This window comes from Thermobia domestica, chromosome 9 (genome assembly GCF_964235325.1).
Source record: "Thermobia domestica chromosome 9, izTheDome1.hap1.1, whole genome shotgun sequence".
Taxonomy (NCBI): domain Eukaryota; kingdom Metazoa; phylum Arthropoda; class Insecta; order Zygentoma; family Lepismatidae; genus Thermobia; species Thermobia domestica.
In genome coordinates this window covers 77,420,497-77,445,419 of record NC_137462.1, presented here as the reverse complement: position 1 = coordinate 77,445,419, position 24,923 = coordinate 77,420,497, and the positions used below count along the sequence as shown (strand labels likewise).

The following is a 24,923-nucleotide window of genomic DNA, read 5'->3' as shown; positions in this document are numbered from 1 at the left end:
GGTTGAAGACTTCTTTCCATGGTAGTCATCAGACTTGTTTCGTCATGGGATGCAGTCATTGATTGAGCGATTGCAAATATGTAGAGCTGGAACCACATACTACTTTGATTAACTAAATATTATAGTTTTCCTTTTTCTTTTTTGAAAAAGATACAAGTCAATCGAACATTTCAATCACACAAATATGTATATCAAGATTTGCAGTTATTTTCTGCCATATTCAAAATTCTATACATTATGGCATGTTGACCTAATATGATCTCCTGGGTGATGCTTAGAATTATAACCGTAATAATCTGTAATCAGAAAATATCACCATTGGTTTCAGAGTTCGGGGCTGTCCTGTAAATCTCACAATAACATAAACCCTATATACACCAATCCCCGTTTTCGTTTTGCACCTTATGCAGCACCAAGGTTACGAAGGACGGGACTTCTTGTTAACATAGGCTCCGAACCACGACGGAGCCTTGAATCCTGTGCACGTGACAGGTGCACAAACCATCGTACAAGATCCTCGTACAATATAGGCCGTTTCCGACCACAATATCTAGCCTTCATAATAAATTCCGTTTCGATTTATACACACCTGTGTGTTGCAGTTCCGTGCAGGGACATTGTTACAGAAAGTGAAAGATGTTAAGTTTTTTTGGAAACTTAATCACAAAGCGTGAGCTCGATTAAATCTTACTTTAATTTTACCATCATATTAGTAATTTATTTTCAAAATAACTGTTTAGTATTAGTAAGAGAGCTTTTTACGCGCTCTAAAGACTTGAATCTGGAAGAGTGTCTACAGACGCGCTTAGTCAAACTACGACTTGCGAAATGAGTAATAATAATAATAATAATAATAAGTCCCCAGCAAAGCAAAATTATCACTTAAACTTATGGAAGTTACACCTAACTTCAGATGCAGATTATATCTCCAAAATCACTTGCTTTTCACTAGTACTAGTATTTGCTTACTAGTACTAGTAAGCTACTTTAAAATTAAAAGTGATATATATATTATTCTAATAATAATAATGTTAACGTGAGCGTGCAAGATATCTTAAATGTAAGTTAATAGCAAGTAGGAATTCTATAGAGAAAGTTTGTACCACTAGTAGTCGGGCACCGTTATTTTGAATTCCACACATCAATTTCATATTTAGGAGTTTTAATTGGGAGTTTTGAACCTACTAATTTCCATATGCATGTAATCTTATCTTAGATGATTTTTCAGTAGTAATTTCGTGGGCATATTGTTAGAGTGCGTTTTATTTTGTACACTTTGTTGACCCATTATCGCGATATAATTAAAGAATTCCTGTTATTTGTTTCATTTAGGCCAGACGAAACTTAAAAGCTGTCTGGTTTTAGCAGTGGGTGGAATATTGTTTAAATATGTTGGAAATCTTTTCTTAATTTTTCAGTTGCGAAATTATTGTTCAGTAATATTAGTTTGGCTACATTTAGTAGCAATATTCGTTGGCATCACTTATTAGCCAGGGAATGGCTTTATTTACGGAATTGTTTCAAGAAACCAAAGATTGTTTTTTTTTTCTTTTTAAATAATAAAGCTGTGTGCTTAGTGGTGGCACTAATTCCCACTCAGCGTAGTGCTGGTGACGTGACCGTGGAATGAGGCAATTAAAAAAAAAAGTGTACATAAAACGTTGGCTACAATTCATCCTCAAGATTTTGTAAACTGTGGGAAAGCTACAGATTCGGAGGATGTTGGTACATCATATTACTGAGACAAAAATGCTCGATGACCTCCGTAGAGCAGGTATTTTACTAGATGTAAGCTGTGAGGATTTGTCGAAATGTCGTCTGGCAGTACTTTAATGACACTCAAGTAAGAATTAAAAAATATCGCTGTCCTTTGTGTTCCTTAGCGACATGGGGCATTGGGCAACACAAGTCAATTCCTAATTCCTCGGTTAAAATGAGATAAAGATTATGAAGTGCAGGTACCTTCTGCAGCGTTACATTGAAAAACTCCACAGATTAACTCTTATTACAAAAGAGAGTTTTCGCAATCTAGCGGTCATTCGCCAAAATGATTGTGTATGCACAAGGTAAGGATAATTCAGGAGTACTCCTAGTGAACGTATCCTGATTCATTGCTCTTATTTGATCTTTCGCGATTTCAGATCTCCATCTGTTGAACTACATATTATGGTGAGTATTCGAGGGAATGTGGTTGCATGAAACTACGTTCCAGTATTTTCGGCTTCAGCGTTCATTGGTTGCAGCAGCAGCAAATTTCTCGTGGGATTTAACTGTCCTAAGTGGCTTTGGGACGGACTTAAGGTTTGTTTGGAGTTGCCTTCAGCTAAGATACACTAAAATGAATTTACAGTATCTGGATTCCTGTCTTTATGGTTTAATAAACAGACTATCCGAGAATTTACACAACACGATACAAGTACATGGAAAGTTATTAATCGTCAAAACTATCATTTCCTTTTATCTGCTTTTCATAACCGGGCATTTATGTAGTGGAAAAGGGATTAATAGCTTCGTGTGATATTAGTTAGCAATCTTCATTATATTTCATGGTTACCAGTCAGAATTTTTTAGTGGTGGAGGAATTTAAGATATTTTGAGGTTGCGTGTTTGGAAAATATGAATTATACTCGTATGTAGAAGTTAAAACTAGTAGTATTTTATAAAACGTGAAATTTGTTCCCCTCCATTTTTTTTTTTAAATATAATGCTTAAAAACTAATGAAAGTTACCATAAATAAGGTGAAATGTACTGAAATAATATAATGTTGATAGAGAATTGTTGGTCGTTCAGTACCAGAAACTACGAGGGTCATTCGGAAAGTAAAGAACGTTTTTGTATGAACACTTTAATAACTGATATACAAAGGCGAAATTTGTGTTACATACCATGTGATACTTAAGTTACTTTTCGACATAGTCGCCGTGTAAATTTAAACACTTGTCATACCGTGGTACAAGTTTTTCTATGCCTTCGGCATACACAGTTGCCGCCAAACTGTTGAACCAATCACTAACCAAGTTCACCACTGACAATTTCGTACAACAAAGTTTTTGAAATTTCAGGAAAGAATTCGTGCAGCCCATCAATAGTGAATCGCCTATCCTCTTGAATTTTCCGCTCAATTCTTCCTTTGAGTTCGTCAGTCACAACAGAAGGCCGGCCCGAGCGTTCCTCATCGTGCACACTCGTCCGTCCGTCATTAAACATAATGCACCACTTACGAACTGATGCTTCATTCATTACATTTCCATACACCTCAGTGATTTGTCTATAAATTTCTATCGGACGCACTTTTCTTGCATTCAAAAATCTTATCACACTACGAGCCTCACACTTGGCGGGGTCAGTAATTGTATCGCACATTTTACAGTCGCAAGCGAAGCAATAACGGACCGTAGCGGATCGCAGCTGGTGCCAGACTGAGGCTAAAGCATGCCCAGGTCAATAACCCAGCGGAAGCGGGGGTGGAGAACACGCGCACGCGCTAGCGCAAAACGTTCTTTACTTTCCGAATGACCCTCGTATATTCGAATCCCGACCATGGAAGACAAAATATTCGATCAGTATACGCAGGAAGGTGCAAACAGTGATAATCAACAACGGTAGAACAAGTCAGGTATCAGAAAGCTTCCCATGCTCCTAACTCTCAAACCCATTACCAATTCACCTCCGCATTTTTCATAAAAGCATCAATCCTTATTATTATTTCAGATGTTCTTGGTTAGATTCCGATGCCAGAACCTCATGTGTTTGAGACCTGGACAAGACCCTTACTTTTCACGCTCAGTAGCCCACTTCATTCAAATACTTTGAGAAAGCGTACCTACATGTTACTTGTTCTCCATGAAGTTCTCGTCTAGGATTGAATTACATCAGTAAAAGGTCATTACCACTGATCTACCATACACATGCTCTAGGATCGAATTATATCTGAGAACAATTAGGAGTTCATAATTTTAATCTTAAACGTAAGGAAATGTCCGTTTAAAACTACCAATTGATTTTGAAGCTTTTTAAAAATATATAATTGAATGGAATTGCTTTAATTGCTCTATTTTTTTTTTCTTCATGTTTATTGTGTGTGCTTGTGTTTTTGGCATGTTTGTATAATTTATTTATTTGGGACTTATATTATGCTTATGTTTCCATGAAAGTTTGAATCTTGTTGAAAAGAACGGTAGATAAAGTAAACAAGATGAAGCATACAAGGGTAATAAAATGTATGATTTATATTTATGTGGTAAGAGAGTCAAGTTACCAGAAAGTTCGTTGTATTGTACATCCATGTAAAGTGATAGGACAGTACGGACAGTTCAGTAGAAGTTTCTTCAAATAATACCTTTGGGGAGTATAGTGATTTGTATTCAGGTTATTTTAGCTCGGAATCCGAGATTGGTCGTCGTGATTTCCTTTTCATGTGTGTAATTCTTCAGGAATTTCAATAATTATTTTCTGGGTCCATCATCAATCAACTCTTTTGATTCAGTAAAACTGATTTTCGTCATTTACGATGCTTTATAATTTGGATATTTTCTTTCTAGTTTTTTTTTTTTTTTTTTTTTTTTTTTTTTTTTTTTTTACAATCAACATCCAAACTTCCATACCTTCTTCCTTATATATGTTCCTTTATAAATAACTTTGGAACAGATGGTCGAGTTTTAATAAGGGATTCGTCGTTCTACTTAAAAGAAAACTATTCAGGTTATTCTTCAATAAAAGAACAAGAGACCTGTTACCACTATCCATGGCCACATAACAAGATCATTAAGTGAACGACGCTTGGTTTTCCCCACATATTTTGCCAGTGGAATTGTTTTGAGTTTGAGTTAGGCTTTAGAGCGCCAGATTCAATTCAAATACGTGGCTAACATCAGTCTTTGATCATCTTTTTCCCTCAGATTAAAGAGTTCTTACTGTAAACTGTTGTTGTATTTCCATGTATTACAGTTTTGATCAAATGAGCGCATCCATCCCATATATTATTTTATCTGAAATAATGGTATTTTCGTTCTCTGATATACCGAGGGTATATTTCTGTACATTGCCAGAAACAAATTGGCCCATTCATTGTGCAGTCAGCCATTATAAGAGTATGGAAGAGGTTCTGTTTCTTCTCTGGAGACAAATTATTAATATTGTGATGATGTCATGCTTGTTGTTCTATAAAACAGGATAGCAAAATACTGAACCAAGTGGTTCTAGTTTTGATCTTTGTCACATTCTTCTCTCCAATATTGCAAAGCCTTGAACAAAATATTTTGTACTAAGTAATTGTCTTATAGTTCTGAATTTCCAACAATTAAAATTGGTATCTGTAATTACGCTGAATACTCGGGGCGTTTGACAGGCGAGGGTTTCTCTCTTCTTATGGAGCGACGTTTCTACCTAATTGAATTGCTAGCGACACGGGTGAACTTTTCCTGCGTTTTGGCACTTTATTCCGTGAATCTTTGCAGACAACACTATCTAATAGCAATTGGTAGAGGTAGACCAAGTTTTTAGGTATTCCTTTTGATGAATCATCAGCATTTCTTGTACTATAGTTATGTTGTTAAGTACATGAAAGTGTAGGTCAATATCATTAATGCGTTTAGATATTATCGATTCGTGATCGTAAAGAAATGCCTGGCAAGCTAAGGAGACCCTGCTAAATGCAAGTGAAGGTGAAAATATTCTTTGAATAAAGGCTCTCACTTTTTGCAGTTTTTTTTTAGTTTGAAATTTTTATGTGCAGGTGGAATCCGCATCTTAAGGGAACAGGTTTTGCTATGTACTTGCCTTTCATCACCATAGTAACGAAAGTAATATTGTTCTATTTGTGTATCGTAAAATATAAATAGCTGTAAAGTAGATGAAAGAATTTCTTGTAAAGCAAAGTGGTAAATTTCGAATGCTGTCACTTTCTTTCAAATCCATAATCTTTAATCTTTCGATCTCTATCTGATTGCTGAAAAAAAAATTACTATTATAGAAGTTAACAGTGATTCTAGTAAGAGAAACTCATTGTTCTTAGTGAAGACAATTTCAGAGAGAATGTTCAAAATTTATATTACCTTAGCTTAGCGAATAATTCAATTATACAAGTTTTCATTAGTGTATAAGGTACTACACCGTGAGAATATCTGTTTGTCAATAGTAGTAATACGTAAGTTATTTTCGGTTTTCCGTTCATAATTGTCGAATGATAATCCGTAAGTCTGTATACAATTTTTTGATAAACTGTGATATTATGTTCGAAGCATGGAAAAATGCACAAGATCGGATCGACTGAAATAGAGCCTGAACTCTGACATATCATACCGATTCGTTAACTATCATGTTACCCAGTCTGTTCCCCTGACAGCCGTACATTTGTTACTCTTTAAGTCTGTGCTCAACAACTTAGACCATATGGGCTATGCCTCAGCTCCTTTTGTGCTTGAATATCCTCGTGTCTACTGTACAGAATACCTTTGACGGTTTAATTATATTTATACGTCTTTCGAAATTTGACATGTACATCAGATGTCTTGCATCCCAGCAAGTCGAAATTCATTAAAGAGTAAACTAAGCTTGCAACAATCCTTTTTAATGACTTGTATAGTTACATTAGCAGGTAAACATTGCATATTTAATATATAATAGTGTGGTATGCAAAGAATAAATTTGAAACAAAATGAACTCGTAAAATCACACTGTTAAATTATTTTAATAAAGATTAGAATGGTTTTATAAAATTGTTTCCAACTGTTGCTTATTTTCTGTGCTGGGAACTTAATTATGTTTATTATCTGTATGTATTTATAATAGAAAGATTTGCTCATGCATTTCAGTATTCATATCAAACCTTCGTATAGACTAAACGAACTGAAATACTTATTCAACGTTTAAATGCGAAACTATATACGAAACCAGTTTCCTTACATATATAGGCACGAGCAAAGCTCTTTTCATGTTCATACTTATTGAAATATAATTGGGAGAGTGCTTAAAAGGAATTTAGATTGTGTGCATACTTGTAGAGCTATTACATCAATTTAAATTGTTGAAGATGTTTGTCGCGTTTAATCCCTTTTACTTTATGAAAAGAATTTAAAACCTCTAATGGAACTCTTACTAGTGAGTTTTTAATCTTACTTCAATAGTAGGACCCGCTCTTCATAACCATGTTATTCCATATGGATGTAAAACGTTAGCAGTTGGAGCAATTGAATCTAGCATAAGTGTAGATGTTACGATTGTTTTTCCACTACTCATTTCACATCTCTCAATCTGCTCTTCAATCTAAAAAGCATAGCAGAGAATGTGTGATAGCTAAGTCACGAAGCAATTATCAGATGCTATCAGGAATAGTGGGGGAAAACATTTACTCTTGGCTGTCATTTTTTGTGTTAGATTACCCATTATTTAAATAGTGATCAGACATTTCTTTAAAATATTTTCCACACCTACAATTCGTTCCTACTAAATTACAGGAATGAAGCATCAACTGCAAAATATATAAAGGCATTTCAGATTAACATTTCGACCTCATGGCAAGTGTAACTAAACGAACAATAGTGAGTAAACTAGAATGTTGAAAGAAGAACTGCATAAAGTGTCATCCTGAACAATTCTAAGAATGACTTTCATATAGATAGTGGTCAGACTTGCAGTATATATATATATACACACGGAAGAACTTCGGGTGTAGAGTACCAAGCCAGTTCTAAGATCTTGGTTAAGCACGTTTTCTGCAACTACTTTAGTATAAAATTGGTGTTGTGTCCAATAGGTCAAGTGACCGAAATGAAAGTTTGTCCCGATATAGATTGAAACATAGTCAATCATTTGAAGTGTCAACCGAAAGAAACACCTATCGAGTGGGAATTGAAACGTTTTTAGCCTTCAGGAAACTGAGAAGTACAAATTTAATAATGCTTTTACTTTCGAACATAATCTTTTTGTATATTAAGTCCTCCACGGCTGTAATGACGGCTTCAGTATCACATGCAAAACGTCGTCCAGCTAGAGCCGCCTTTAGATTCGGTAACAAATGAAAGTCAGGGGGGAGGGGGATCTGGTGAGTGATGGATGAAGAACAAGTTCAGATCCACATTCATGAATACTGGCCATGAGAACTGCTGAGGTGTGACCTGGAGCATTGTCTTGGTAGTAGAGAAATCTTCTGATCAACCAGGTTCCCAAAAAACTGATACCATGACCATGCCAGCAAAAAGGAGTGACGTTTCGGATGATAGTGCTAAACCCAGCATTCGTCCATAGTGATGAATTGCAACAAAATAAAATTGTCCAATCCACGTTCAAATAGTTTGTTCTTCAGGAACGACGTGTAGCCTGTGCTTTTGTTCAGAAGTAGGAGACGTGGGACCCATCGAGCCGAAACGTTTGATAAACCAGGTTCATTTTTCAGAATTAGATGTGCTCACTCGAGTGATACGCCCAGTGTATCTAGTGGGCTGCTGACGTTGACAGTCGCGCCGATCTTGCATGACAACGTCAAGTACGAGGATAAGGTTTTCCTTGGTGGTAGTACTTGATAACTTCCCTGATCTTGGTTTATCTTCAACGTTCTTCCTGCCATGCTTAAATTGTTACACTTATCTTTTGATGGTGACATTAGATTTACCTAAAGTATTGATAATATCGTGGTGGATATTGACGCAGACATTTCCTTTTAACTGCAGATACTTTGAAAGCCCTGTACTAGTTTTTTTTTTTCTTTCTTTCTTTCTTTCTTTCTTCAATTTCTGACACATTTCAAGGATCTGTCAAAGACAGAAGTAATTTCTTAGAACCATGAAATTGGTACATGTTTGCAGTGTTCCTTTTCTTTATCGAAAGGATAATGTCCTCTGTAATCTGACTCCACTAAACTTCTTTTATATAAATCTCTTTCAATAGCACACTATAATAAAAGATTACTGGTTGGGCTAATACCTTTGTATGTTAAATTATTGCTCATTAATATACTGAATAAGTATATTTTGGCGTTAGCTGTTACAATGTGTTAACACTAGGATCGTACCTCTCGAACTAACTTATTGGACTAACTTTTCCACGTTCAGTGTATCCAACTACAATGTAATACCACCAATTCAATTACCTTTTTTTTATGCATACAAAAATTATTCTACTGATCTTTACAAAATCTTAAACACTACATGTTACTATCAAAGGTTGTACTATTATGAAACACTTTTTTTTTTCTATTCTGGCTTATTGTTTCTATATTAGGCTCAAAGTAATCCCTTCTTCCGACCAATTTCTTGATTATCACTTGGTAACCTTTCTTAAAGATTGGAGTTCTAGTATACTTGTGCTAAATTAATTAAAAGATTAAAATTTATTAATTCTAGGCACGACGTAATGAGATTTCAGAAAAAAAGTCTTTTGTCCATATAGTTCATCTGTTTATAAAGCATTATAATTCGCTTCACTTGTATTTCATTCAAGGGTCGCGGTGACTCAGTGGTAGAGCGTTTACATCTGGTGCATGGGTTCCCGGGTTCAAACCCTGCTCCTACCAAATGAACTTTGTGGTGGACAAACACCGTGTGCGTGGGTTTCCTCGGGGTTCTTTCGTTCCCTCCCACTTTGTTCATTTCACCATTTCATTCATTTCTCATCATCACCGTCTCCTTTAGCCTAACGGCATAATTGTGGGATGTAAAACTGAAAGATTTCATTTCATTTTTTTCATTTTTGTATTTCATTCAAAATGTTAGAAAATATTAGACAATATTCATCCAGTGGTATTTTTTTTTTTTAATGGTAATCAAAAAGCTAACTACATGTAGCAAGTCAGTGTTTCCATTTTATGTATAATACGCTGCTCCGTAAATTAATAAAGAACCAATAAAATCACGTACTGTAGCGTAATTGTGTTTCATTTAATCGTCGATTATTTCCATGTCATACTGACATCTTCTGGACATGCACTTCGAATTACTAGTTGAGTTGCTGATAACTTACTTTATCATGTATTTTTCTCTCCAACTGACTGGATACTCCATAAATACATTCTTCAAACACTAGTGGAGTATACTAAAGGCAATTTAAATTAATGTTAAGAACACTGATGCGTACATTATTACCACTAAAGAACTAAGTTATTTTCAAATACCACATCGACAACTTACCGATAGTAATTCAAGGTGCGCATCTCGAAGATGTCAGTATAACATCGAAGTGATCGACAAATGAAACACAAACACGCTAAGGTAAGAGATTTTATTAATTTATATGAAATAGGTTTTCATACTGAAGACATCGTGCTAATGTCTTCTTCAAATTTTGGAAATATAAGGAAAAGTTTAACAATGTTGAAAATAAAATTGATTTCTGTATTCTGAGCTGTTTGAAGTTAGCAACAAGGCTGTACGACCTACAGATTAAGGTTGACTCCGAACCATCGTAATGCGTTCAAATTATAGTGCTCTACCACTGGGAATCGAACCTGGGACCACACGCACTAGCCACTAAGTCAGTGAGGAGGGCCTAATTCTATATTTCCAAGTATACGGTAGATGTATAAAGTTCTTATGGTAAACTTGTGAAAGCAGTGAAGCATACGAAAGGAGAATTTAAGAATATAACTGTTGAGAATTGTTCCATTCTGAGTTGCACACTGACGTTGTCCTTTTCCATTTTGTTATTTTACCATGGTAGATGGGCTTACTCTGTAATGAAAGAACACATCACAGTACTTTGAGTGTTCTGTATTAATGCTTCTGTGTGACTTAGTAATATAGTTTTGATTTTTAAAAGAATGCGATGAAATTTATGAACGCTGGTGCAGTACTGGCCGTGGTTTGGTTGCAGTCGCTAGCAGAAATATTTCGTTCACGTCAACAACTTGGGGAAATCAAATTTGAAAGCCAATTTTCTGAGCGTAGTCAATTTTTTTAAATCACCGAAAATTATATACATGTAAGATGAAGGTATCAGCTTTAGCTGTCGACTGTACCGTCGTGTTTTGATTTGGTGAATGTGGTAGTGAGGTTATTCAATAGGTTTTAGTTCTGAAGTAGGTTCAAAACTCAATCTTCCACTTTGCTATCGGGATGTGTACATCATACCATTGTCAATAGCAAACTGCTGCAGCGTATGGTATGCTTCATCGCCTGTAGAATAAATAATAAATGCTGTTTTCATTGCAACTCTGTTCTCATTCATAAAGTAGTATCTAATGGTTGGTTGGATGTCGACTGAATGTAGGTATGGAATGTGTGGTGTAACAAACGAATGCAGATGTGTTCCTAACTCTGCACTTGTAAATGGTTATATATGTCTCATTGAAGATTTCGAGTGTGTTTATTCACTGCAATCTTCATCGCTTACCGATTCTCGTATAAAGTCAAATGGAAAATTATATTTATACAGTGTACGACCATAATGACATGATTGTACAAAGCTAAGGTATAATATTGGCTTAAAGTTGAAGGGTTTTGTGCAGAATTGTTTTGACTTATAATTACCATACTAAAGGCCTGACTACTGCAGGAAACATGTTATTCGAACTCTTTAGTATGGCACTAATCACACGTCAGAACGACTCTGCATGAGACCCGAAAAGTTTAGTGATCGTGTGACATATGAGAGGTAGGTGTCGATCATCATCATCTAGCTGTTACAGTTGAATCAGCGTATTTTCTTTGATTTTATCTTACTTCCTTAAAAATTTATTGACAGGAACGCGCAGTTTTCATTTAACTTGCTCACATATGAATTGTAGTTTTCTTGGTTTAGCATTATTCCTGGACTGCAAGAAATGCAGTAGTAGCTTCGTCTGTGATATTTTGTAATATATTTGTTGGCTAATGGATTTTCCCAAAAAACTATACTGATGAAAATGTTAGAATGAATTGTACAGTTGGCAGCAGAAGTGCGTACTCCTAATTTGGTTTGATAGGCACTTCTGCTATTATAAAATTATTGTTTATTACAAAATCACTGTTTGTTACAAAATAAATACAAATATTTAAAAAGTAGTTTAACAAGGAGCCATACTGAGTCATCAATTACCGTTGAATTCATTTTTCTAGTCGGTGCCTTAATAATCTAGATTTTTGGGTAATTCATATTCTGGCCATACTGTAATTTCTATCGATGGTAACACTGAAAATTCTTCCGATTCGTATTTTCCGAGTGTAGAAAAACATTATCTATTATTGTGGTAAGTTACATTTCAATATCTCTTTTCACTTACGAAAATGGGCAAAAGAAAAATGGCTAGCTTTTGTATCATTTTTAGTAGTCTGCCCACTTATTGATATACCCATTTTAAAATGTCAAAGGAGCAGCATAGATGCTGGGCAACATTTTATCATCATACAAGTAATGTTTTGTCACTTATTTAATGCACCACATACTGACTCTTCGACGAGTTTTCCAGCTGATATCTCCCAAATGTTTACCTACATGAGCGACGCACTATTCGACTAGTAATTTCTGGTGTTACTACAGCGATCACATTGCGAGTGGCATTCTTCATTTCCTCAATCGTCTGCAGCCATCAGAAATCACAACGGTACAAGTCAGGTTTGGTGATCGAGCCGCTGTGCAACAATCACGAAATCACCATTCTTGAAAATGCTTACCGGCGCAAACGTTAAGTGTTCACTTCATGCTGTGTTGACAACTAATATGGCCTAGTTTGTGCTTGGTAATGGGAGACGACTTCAACACGTAAAGAGGCCAATTGAAAAAGAATATATATATATATATATATATATATATATATATATATATATAATTATACCGAACTCTGTATAATATCTTTATGCAAGCTATTTGTACGTCTTACATTTTATTTTAAACATATGTTGAAAGAGATTACTACATGTTTTGACAATCCAGTATTGTAGAGAGGAAAAGACAGATGCCCAATTTTCTAAAGATTTTCTTAATCACTCCCTGCAGGCTGAATATTTGATATATATGTAGAATATGAGAAGAGATTCCTTTGATAAATCATACGTAGAAATCTAATTAAAAATTTTGTGAAGAATAAGTAACAAAGTTTGGAACAAGACTACTTTTGTCGAAAATGTTTGGATTGCTTTTACTAAAACTTGACCCGACTGGGAGACCTTCCACATATTTGATTATTACTACTTACTCGTAATCATGTCTTTGTATACTGGAAAATATAAATTGTTTCCCATCTGTTAGATTGCTCTTACTAATATCTTCGTAATAAATCGATCAATTTTTGTATCCTTGACACTGAAAAAAAAAAAAAACGTTTTTCAAATTACCTAATAATGCTACTGTTTTTTGACACTCGAACACTCATTTTTAGAAGCACACGATAGCTTAAATTCTTTTTCACAACATAATCTTCCATTTGTTATACTGGATGTTCAGAAAGTAACTATGCAGTTGGTGAATTGGTGGAGACGGTGAATCAATAAATTATGTACAATAATTTATGCAGAAGAAAGTATTAGGTAACACATAGAAAATATATACGAAGTAAAGGCTCGTATCATTAAAATTCCTGTTCAACATAGCCGCTAAGTCTAACACATTTCTCCCTTGTACAAGTTTCTAAGTATACTTTTTATAGAAGTCCGTGTTTTGGCAGTATATCCATTTGCATGCAACCGATTTTACGAAGTGTCAGTTTGTTATGCACCACTCATTCCCTGTGCCATACAAAAATGTTGAACATATCCGACAATGTTAAAAGATGGATTCACTGGTCTTCAATGACCGTGACATTTTGTTCGTTTGCTGTTACTGGCTGCGCGGAACGTGTCAAATCTGCGAGTTTCACACGATCCTCTTATTATTGGGAGATATTGCTACGATCTAATATCATCTTGCCCATACTTGCACATAATCTCCCTGTAAATGTTACTCGGGTTTCGTCTTTTTGCACAAAATACTAACTACAGCTCTCTTCTCTTCACAAATAGACGAGAGTAACACTCGGCGCCATTTCTGCTCAATTATTCACAGCTCAGTCGCTAGAGATACATCTGACCAAAGAATTGCGACTACAGTGCGAACTTCAAAGTACTTCTCTTGTTTTCACGTCCCAGACAAGTATAATATCACCTGAAAAAAAAATGCGTTACTTACTGATCCACAACTCAGTTTAAGATGAAATTGATTTGCACTAATTAGCCACTTCAGATCTAAGTTATTTATTCTTTAGGTCATAAAAAAAAGAAAAGAAAATGTTCTTTCTTTTCTTCAAATGATAGCTTCTAGAATACCGAATTTTGTGTATGTATATGTAGGACAGGATATTTTAGGAATACTGAGGATGGAAATAGTTATCTTCTGGGCTATTTTGTAGGATTTTTTTTGTTAGTTCCCAGAAAAAGTGGAATTATGCATTCATTAACTGGTTATTTAATATTAAAATGAGAAAAGAACAACATGCAAATGATTGTTAATTTAAAATAATATTGATTATAAATGATCTAATATTGGTATAAAGAATGTGAACATGAAATACCTTTTGGTAAAAAGTAAAAACGTCTGGTTATATTGATTGCCTTTTACTTTTCAAACGTTCCACCAAAAGAAGATTCTGAGGAGCTGGACCCTGGAGGGAGCGAACACAGCAGCGGGAGTGAAGGGAACAAGGATAACAGCCAGGATGATGGCGGAAGCGGGGACACTGAAGATGGCAGCCGTTGTAGTGGGACGCTGAGTCGGAGGCAGAAGAGGAATCGCATCAGACGAGACGACAATTCTCCTGTGTCGCACACCAAGAAAAGTAAGCATAAATCTAGAAAGAATATTGGAGAATCCAAAAATAAGCGTCACGCACCACTTAGACAGCATACAAAATTGAACCTTAATGATAGTGATTTATCGGTTATTCTAAGACATTACGTTCTTAGTCCAGATCAACTCTTAGCACTTGGATATCCAGTAGAAAGTGCCCTATATCCAGGAAAGGCTATAATATATAAAAATCCAGCCATGTCCGCTCCTCAACAAAGCAGTCAGGGCAAGGATGCACTTAGAAGTTCATCACATTTCGATGTTAATGCTAGAGAATTCATTCCAAAAAACACACAGTTTGCAGAAATCAATATGGAACAGCACAATTTTCTCAACTACAATGGTTACGGAGAAATACCTTCTCAAATTGTGCATCCATTTTCGTACAGTTTGATAGATGGTACTGCGAATCCTTTTTGGGGTGTAGATTATACAGACATTGGTTATGAATGGATAGCTGATCATGGTGTGGCTAATGGGGATAGTATGGTGTATGATGAAGAAGGGGAGAACAATCTAGATAATCTGAATAATGATGCTGAAGGTGACCAGTCCTCTCCTGAGGTTTCTGTGGAGTCTGAAGAATGTGAAATAGGAGACGTCACGACCTTGGACGATGATGATTATGATACTAATGGTTTCCTTGAGATCCCAACAGAGAATAACAATTCTAGCTGCTGTGTCGCAGGGGAGGATTACATTCTGCATCAAGGTAGTGCGAGTGATGAAAAGAAATGTGTTCGATGTGGCATGGGTTTTTTCGTAACACGCGATGGGGAATATCTCACTCAAGAAAAGTGCCTCTACCATTGGGGGAAGCTTCGCAAAGTGGTAACAAAAAGTTCAGTGCGAATGGAGTTTGCGTGCTGTCGGGGTAGAAAGAATACCAAAGGGTGTACTACAGGCAAATTGCATGTGTGGTACGGAAGCAGTACAGGTATTAACGGGCCGTATGATGGGTTTGTGAAAACAAAAGTCAAGAAGAATGCACCTAGTGACGGTAATTTCGGTATTTATGCTATAGACTGTGAGATGTGTTTTACAACGCAAGGACTTGAGCTAACAAAAGTGACTGTGGTTGGTGCTGATGGTCATTTAGTGTACGACTGTCTAGTGCAACCAGAAAATTACATAATTGATTATAATACTAGGTTTTCAGGTATAACTGCACGAGATTTAAGCAAAGCAACAAAAACATTGAGAGACGTTCAGAATGATCTAATGGGTTTTATTAACGCCGATACCATTCTTATTGGTCATGGTCTGGAAAATGATCTCCGTGCCCTGAAAATAATTCATGGAACAGTGATTGATACGTCGGTAGTGTTCCCCCACTATTATGGTCTTCCCTACCGCCGATCTTTGAAGTCTTTGGTGGGCTGTTATCTCAAAAGAGACATCCAGCAGGACTCGTCGGGACACGATAGCTTTGAAGATGCGAGAGCATGTATAGAGCTTATGCTATGGAAGATTCGGAAAGACTTTCGGACAATATTGGAAAATTAGAATCCGCCATTGCATCATTTCTCGAACTTCCCACGGTGATACGAATGTGTGATGCCCAAGGACAAAAAAATATATTTAAAGAAAGTATTAACATGTATTTTTTTCCCCTCAAAAACTTAATTTTTGTGTTCGGGTAGTGCCTTTACCTTCCCCTAGCAGTGGTTTTATGATGAAATAGCATACGGTTCTCGTGGCTGTGTAATCATTTCTGTATATAATTATGCAGGAATGAAATGTACTAGTCAGTTTTTTTTTTTCTTCTCTGCTGTGAGTTGCATTCATTTTGTTTACGGCAGGGATATTAAGTATAACATTCCTTAAACTCATAATTTAGTGATAGTTTACGTTTTAACGTGTTTAAAACTGGTAAAGCAATGAAAGAAAACATCAATAATGATATTTATTTATTTATTTAAGAACTTCATTAAGGTTGTGTTTCGTTAAAGATGTGATTTGTTTGAATTTTTTTTCTTTGCTTCCTAATTCGTTGGCCTAGTCTTTGTATAAGTTTGGACATTTAATTCTGAAATTGTGAGTATCCTGCAATGTAGGCATCACACATTGTGCCTGTGTTCGTAAACTTTTTTTAATACCATCTACGGAAGATATTACACCAACAGTGCCTCAACAGGTTATGGCAAAGAAAGGTGTTTATCAGTAGACTACGAATAATAAAATAAAATACTCTATTTGTACTATTTTATTTTTTAACTGTTGTAAACAAGTATACATTGTAAATGCAAAAAAGACTTGAAATTTTTGCTCATAAAACGAGTGACACCTTGAGAGACGCAATAATTGCGGTAAAAATAAATGTATGTTTTGATAATAGAAAAAAAATTGAGAACAAAATTAATACATTTAAACATAAAAAATCTACCATTCTTGTACTTTTGAAATGGTTTTATCATTATTGTAAGTACTTTTCGAGCTTTGGAGATATCACTGCATTACAATTAACTATATTAACACTGCATTAGTTGCCATAAAACACTGTGGGAAGCGTTATCACCAATGTGAAAATACTAAACCAGGTCAGAGAGTAGCTCCTTAATTTACGAAATAAATTATATGAAATTCCTTGGAAGTTTTCATTGGTAAAAGAATTTGCATTAATGTTGGCTCACATACTGTTCTAAAAGAATTACGAGATGCTTAGAGCGAAGAGAAATTTTAGTTCATAAATGTAAAACAAACTTTATATTTATTTCTTCTTTTTGAAACACCGCAGAATTAATGGTAACCATGTTGTAAGTGTCCTTAGACGTCTTTGTTGCTTTGGTTGGGATTACATCATATCTCTAGGAATTGAACTCAAGAATAATACCACATTTGTGGCTAAAGAAATTAAAATTGTTAATAACTGCCAACAGTTCATTATTTTTATTGAACGAAAGTCTAACTACTGCTGGAATCGTTATAAAGAAAATGTATGCTTTCTTAAATTTTTATGTATTACCGCAATTAAGTAAAATCTCAAGGTGTCCTTTTTAGAAAAAAAAAAAAAAAATACGCATAGAAAAAGAAAGCAGTTCTGTTTTATGAATTTTTGCGTTTGTGTTATTAGTTTTTGTTGTAATAATTTTTTTTTTCCAAGAGGAGAAAATGTATGCATTTATCACATTCCTCTGTATCTTGTCAATCTAATGTTTGTCGAGTATAATGACATTGTAATAGTATGCCGATATGCCAAAACTGCCAAAAAATATTACTTTATATAAAAGATTTTACAATTCTTAAATGCATTTTATATAGACTTAATACTTACATTCTCAAGTTCTATGGAAGTTATGAGTTTTTTGTTTGTTTCGTTGTGTGAGGCAAAGTTTATTGTTGTATCACACTTCGAAGATTTTTACTTTTTTAAAATGTGAATGTGCATTTCATTGGAAAATATATTTATCACACAAACAAAGCAAACAAGTATATCGGTTCTAATTTTGAGGCCTGATACAAAATACTGAAGTTAGCCTGAATGGAACTTGTTCCAAGACGTTGTCACCTCCTCCTTCGTTCATAGTTTCTTTCAACTCTTGAAACTTCAGTATATGTACTTCTGGGGAGTATGAGTACAGAAGTTTCAAGTGTTCCATTTTCTTTGAACCAGGTTATACTGTTGAACAGGCTTTCATATATTTTCACTATTCTGCAGGGCATCTGTAAATCAAAAATATACTAGCAATAAAATATTTTAGCTCTGATTGAAGTGTGTGCTTGCTATAGACGACGAAAAAAGAATTGAGTAAAATTGTAATTCAGTTTAAAAGTTCCGAGTTTTTTTTTTGCTTTCAAATTGATTCAAGATTCTGAGATTTCAAATTCATTCTGAAATCATCATTCATACTTCGTTTAAAAAATGAAAAGTTTACTTACTTTTTTTATTTACTGCATCTGAAATTTTCTCACTTATTTCAGGCGTAACAAATGAAAGGGTAAATAAACAACCTATTTTTATGAATTATTACAAATGTGCTTCTTTACTCTTGAATAAGTAAACAGTCGTAAATTCAGTAGCAATATCCATATACACTACTATACATTATTCTGTTTTCTTTTGTGGCCAAAAGCTTATGCAGCGCGAAGGAAAATTACAAATAACTATACTCCGCGTCACCCGAATTGGCGTGTGGCATCAGCCAATAAGCTCGCAGTGCACTGCTATTAAACCTTCAGAGAAGGATCGAATAATCAAAATTGATTTTGTTCGTAGTTGTATACAATTATGAATGATTAGATTCGTCACTGAAGGTTTGGTAACAGCACTCTACAAGCTTCTTGGCTGACGCCATACGCAAATGAGGGTGACGCGGAGTATAGTATACGTCCCAATTGTATTTTCAAGTCTTCACATTGATGTTTTCTTAATAATTTACAACTTGAATATTTACAATTCGACAATTCCGTTTTCGAACTGCCAGTCCGAACATTTTTTCCGACTTGTAATCTGGATACTTGTGTAGTAAATTAATAATTTTATAACACTATCTCTGTGTGTGTGTGTCGTGTTATACAAATAATGTTTCATAAATTTTATCTTACAATAACTAACCAAGCCAATAATAATAATAATAATACTTCATACTTCTTGTACAGTGCAGATAGTACGTAGTTACTGTACTCAAACTAAGTGAAACGTTCCAAGTTGGACACAACACACTTCATGTTCCATCTTTAGTAAATATTTTGTAATAAGACTACTTCAGTTGGATTTTTCTTTTCTCGTCAATAGCAAGTGCTTTTGCTTCATTTGCAACAATAATATATATATATCAAATTAGTACTTAACTAACAAGACATGCTAAGTATGAACTTTAAAGACGACTTAAGATGTTTGTATACAATCAAAACACTGTGCTGTAATGCAAGAAATGGATGATTCACTGTTTAACGAATAGCTGTTTTGAAGGGAGTAAACTGGTTTAAGTATATATAATATCATTGTGCTTCAGTGTGTATGAGGCATTATGTATGAGTAAACAAGCTATATCTGCATGAAATTGAAATTAAATGGAGATTGTATCAGTTTGTGCATTTTTCTTAAAAAGAAAGAAAAAAAATTGTGTGTGTGTGTGTGTGTACATGAGACCGTATTTGTGAATACTTAGTAAACTGAAACGAGAGCAGTAAATTATTATTAATAATAATAATTTAAAAAAATGCTGCTGAATGATATAACCAAGCAAGAACAATTGCTCAAATGTTCTGTTGTGAGTTGTATTTAAGAGTACGTTAAGAGCTTTTGTTTCGAAAGTTACAAACAGATCTGGAGTATTAAGGAAAATATAATGCCAGAAAATTGTATGAACTTTATACTTTTCATTTTAATTAATGTGCAAAAAGTACATGAAGACGTATATATGAAATATGAATCATTTTTTTTCCTCTACCTGCTGTCGACTATTTGCACTAGTGCCTGTAAAGTTTGGAAACATGGAATTATAAGTGGTAACAGACTGACTCTGCCATAGTAATTTCGATCTTTTATGTATAATTTGATTATAAACAGTCTGATTTTAGATTTAATAACATTGATATAATGTAAACTCATTGGCCATTAATGTCACACTAAACGGTTAACCTTCGGTAGGTTTTGCCAGTATATGTGTAGTAGATTTTGTCACTATGTGTGTAGTTATTGAAAGAATGGAATGTATTGTTCTGTGTTAAGATTATTACAAGAATTTGAGTCTTGTTTATAAAATCTAACTATTCATATTGTGTCAGGAGTTTCTTCGTATTTAATCTTTCGGTTTTTTGCAAAAAAAGAATCTTCTGTGACAAATTCTGTTAAAAACTGATCATAAATTTAGTGTTAAACCCGAAGTAAGGAATGGGCTCTAATACCAGTTGCTGACATAGTGCACGAAAATCAGGTAATATTCTAAGCTGTATGCCAGAATATTACCTATACATAAATATTCTGAAGTACGTACCTCTACATACATATATAATGGTACATAAATTTGAAGTTTGAAACTTACACTCAGTTCAATTTATTGCCACGGAAGTTAATACATTTTGGCAGCTTAACAATATTTCATAAGATTGTAATAGTTCGCACAACTCTCTCACTTTGTCAGTTATTCTGCATCTTAAAAGGTTAATGTTACTTTCTGCAGATTATATCTAAAAAAAAATATTCTGTATTGCTAGAAGTAAAATCCACACTGACATTGTACATGGTAACAATAGACTTAAATTAGTTAACCATATAATCTGAACTACTTTTGGTAAAATTTGAATTTCCAATTATTTAAAAGTATCTCTTACGAAATCCTTTTTTCATCTCAATCTTGTATACAAAATACTTTGCAACCAACATAAATAAAGTTGTCTATGTTAAATGACATGGCTCTAATATTGGTGCCTGTATCTTCATACTATCAGTACGAAGAAACCAAGCAGTATTTATTGCAACAGTAGGGAAATTTATATAAAATGTACTTACATTTATTGTATAGAACATACATTGAGACCACCAAATAAAAATCACGAACTGTTTGTCCATATGTAGAGAGAGAGAAAATAGTGTTACATCTATATGATGCTCCAGGTGACGAAAAGTGTGTAGTACAAGTTTACTTGGGATCTTATTCATGTTGGTTGTACTGTATATTATGCCCAAGGGCAGCTCAAAAGTCATATATTTAATTATTTATTCTTATTGAAGTTGTGTGTATTAAAAGATATGTTCTGTTGTGATTCAATACGAAGTCTTTAGAGAGAAATTTTGATCATTGCTTTCGTACAGTAAATACGTAAGATTTAACTATAAACATGAATGCAACATTGTTATGTTACAGAATGATGTTTGGTGGATGCTTTCTGAACTTAAAACAAGCGCATACGTAGCCTTAAAAACACTTCATTGCTGGCAAAGCATGAAACTTGTTTGGTCTTCAACACAAGGGAGTTTACAGATCTCAAAAGTATGTCTGTGCAAGTGTAAGATACAGATAAATACTTGAGATCTTATCTGTGTTAAATCATGGTTAATATGTTTGTTTGTTTTTTTTTTTTCGAACGAGATGGGTGTTATTTAAAAAAAAAAAAATCAGACTTCATGAGTTCCTGTAGTCATACACAAATAATTCCAATATCTTAAGTTTTTACGTCTAAATATTGTACATTAAGTTCTTCAACTTTTTTTTTTAACTGGTAATTTGTGATATACCAGTATTTGTATACAGCTTCCGCCAGTTCGACAGCTGTGCAATCTCGGTGATTTTATTTTATTCATAGCTTGGATAATATAAAAAGTATTAAAAAAATAAATAAATTTAATTTTTATAGTTGTCGCTATGTGAGTTTAAACTCGAAGAAGAGTGTGTTCTTTATTTATACATAAAATGGTAAAATCCTGAAAAATGATCTCATTCCAGTTCTTTAAAATCTTTTATGTTGCTTTTAATCTTATTTTTGTTAGTTTTTTTTCTTTCTTTGTGGATGCTAATTTACATGAATAACATAATTACTGGGTTAAAAAAATCTTAAATTATAATTAGTTTGTTGTCAAGTACAAAGTAAATTTACTTACAGTATAAATGTTGACTATCAGTTCGAGATTGTTAATAAATATTCGGTTATAAAGCTTAATTTTGCTGTAACCTCATTTAATCTTACTTCGTCATTCCAAAGTCGTGATTTTATAAAATTGTACAATATTTTACCATCCAATTCATTACCTTTTATATAACGAATCGTGTGACAACTACAGCTGAAGTTACTTTTTTGTTTTAATGCAAGTTAACTTTTTGTTTCAGAGCTATAGTACTTAAAAAAGTTATATCAGAAGTCTGGTCATATATATATATATATATATATATATATATACAACAACGTTGTTTTTCTTTGATCACTTGAATCCCAGTAAAATGTTATTTAGGAAGCTAGTATTTATTATTTTTTGTGTGCGTATACGCAGCCATAAAAATGTGAAAACAACAAAAACATGCGTATTGTAATTAATGCGTATATTTGTTTTTTCGTTTAGTAGGTTAATATCTTTGCCTTCGTTTTACGGCCAGTACACTTGGTGTATGTGACGGTAGTGGAACTGTTGTCATTATACAGAAGTAGTAAGGATTTGACGATTAGTTTTAATGTTATATGTTGTCTCTGTGAGACTCTGTGTCGATGTAATGTGGTATTTGTTTGGTTATTGGATATTTGACTGTAATGGTCGCATTGTTTCATGCTTTGCCACATATTTTGATACTTTTTTTTTTCTTTTTATTATCAGGTACACTTTTGTAGTTTTATAGAATTTGATGAATAAATTAAGGTGTTGAGCATGTTTTACGTAGTTTCATTTTCTAAAATCTTTTTAGTTCCTTAAAATAAACAGATAATATTTACAATATTATGAGGAAGTTTGGTGATTTTGTCGTGTAATGACTTCCAAAGAGACTTATCGAAATCCCTCTAAATGGAATGAGGAACCAATTTTTCTCTTATATTTTAGGGAAACTCTCGCTGAAAAAAAAAAAAAATAAATAAATAAATTTAAATGCATTTTCAGAAATTTGTGGGTGTTGAATCAAATCAATCAGAATTGAAACAAAACATCATACAAAACATACACAAAAGAGTATAGATTTAGTGCGCATTACAGTTCAAAACCTAATAAAAATTCAATAAATACCCAAAAAAATCTAATTGAAAATGGCGTATATTGCAAAATGTTGAATGCTAATAACGTTGGTCAAAAACTCATCCTCCCTCTCCCCTCAATTCTTGAAACTATCAGGTGGAGTTGGTATCATTGACTCGCACTTAAGAGATCAAATTCGTCTCTGAGCAGCTATCCTGATTACATTTTACTTCAGTATTCCTGAGCTCCACCAAGCGAATGCCGGTATGGTACTTGCTGGGATGCTGATTTCCTTTTCCATTCCATCGTGCGTTTTGTTTTTAATATTAATGATTCCAATGTATATTGCCCATCAGAAAATTGTTAAATCCACTGGTGGAAACTCATTTACAAACATTGGTCAGATTCAAACGAAATTCGTACCGCAGAATGTTTGAGAGGCATGTTATCTTGGTTTGAAAGCCCCATAACGTGATTCCACAAAGGGCAGGATAGTAGTAGTCTTTGAAGGTCTTTGGACAACACGTGTGGTTTGCCACACGCCTTAGTTATATCTTGTCATTGATTTACACGATAGGTGACAGAGAATTCGTACTGCAGGCGTGCCTTGCAGTGACCATGCAATGCAGCGGGGAGTACTTGGACTTTCTTAAAATGATAGAATCAAGACCGCCAGTGTAATCAAACACCATAGTACCTCGTTTGGGCGCACGAACATTAGAGAGTTGACAGTTGGAGGCAGTCTACTGTCGTGTTCCCCTCACGATTACGCCTGATACATAATCGCAAAGAACGTTTTCAGTGGTGTTAACGAGTATATTGTGGCAGAGCGAATGGGGGGCGATGGTATTCAGCAACGAATAGTTCCTCGGACACGCCGTGTGTGTATGGACAGGCAGGTGAGAGATGGGGGAAGCTACTTATCTTCCTATAGTATTCATTCAGGGTTGTGTGACCAGTGCGTCGTACGTTTGTGACTTAATCTCGCTTCGATCATATGTGGTCACTGCGGAGCACCATCCTTCAGCAGGATAACAGGGTGTCTACTGGTCATGAAAGTCATGAAAAAGTCATATATTTTGCTTAGTGGTCATGAAAAAGTCCTTTATTTACCCAACTGGTCATGAAAATGTGAAATCTCAGAGTATATTTTTATACTTCATACTTTTATACCTCATAATGCATGTACTGAAACAGTTGTATCAGGTCAGTAATTGTGAGAATTTCCCCCACCAGTTAGTGCTGGCCAACTGGTACATTACTGTCTTCCTAGCTGCTCCCCATTTCATCTTCTAGTCTCTGTAATATAGTAACAACTTTCTACTGTCCAACTTTCTGATCTGCTATTTCTTTACTTCTAAGAAATGTAAATTGTGTATTTTTGGGCCTTTAGACTTATGCAAATAATATTATTCGTTTGAGTTTGCAGATTTTAAATTTGATGATCTATTTTTTTAAAACGAATTTCTTTTGTAATTTGTTTTGTCTTTGGGCAGTTCTCTGAGTGCTTAATTTTAGACAAATTTCTGCTAGATGGATAATTATACTCAGAATTAAAACTTCAAATACAGTTGATTCACTGGTAAGAGCAGGCCC

The 24,923-nt window shown here is 34.3% G+C and overlaps 1 protein-coding gene across 3 annotated transcripts in view; it reads left to right on the top strand.

The window, feature by feature from the left end:
• The window catches only part of LOC145694764 (transducin beta-like protein 2), a 69,893-nt gene that overhangs the window by 12,533 nt on the left and 32,437 nt on the right, over window positions 1-24,923 (top strand). Inside the window, exon 3 of one of the 3 annotated variants that reach the window (XM_081771385.1) lies at window positions 14,526-23,032. The exons of 1 other annotated variant lie outside the window; for it this stretch is intronic. In XM_081771385.1, coding sequence (XP_081627511.1) covers window positions 14,526-16,234 — 1,709 coding nt within the window. In that variant the 3' untranslated portion in view covers window positions 16,235-23,032. Of the gene's footprint in view, window positions 1-14,522; window positions 23,033-24,923 lie in introns of those variants that run through there. One more of the 3 variants, XM_081771384.1, reaches the window with a different exon arrangement.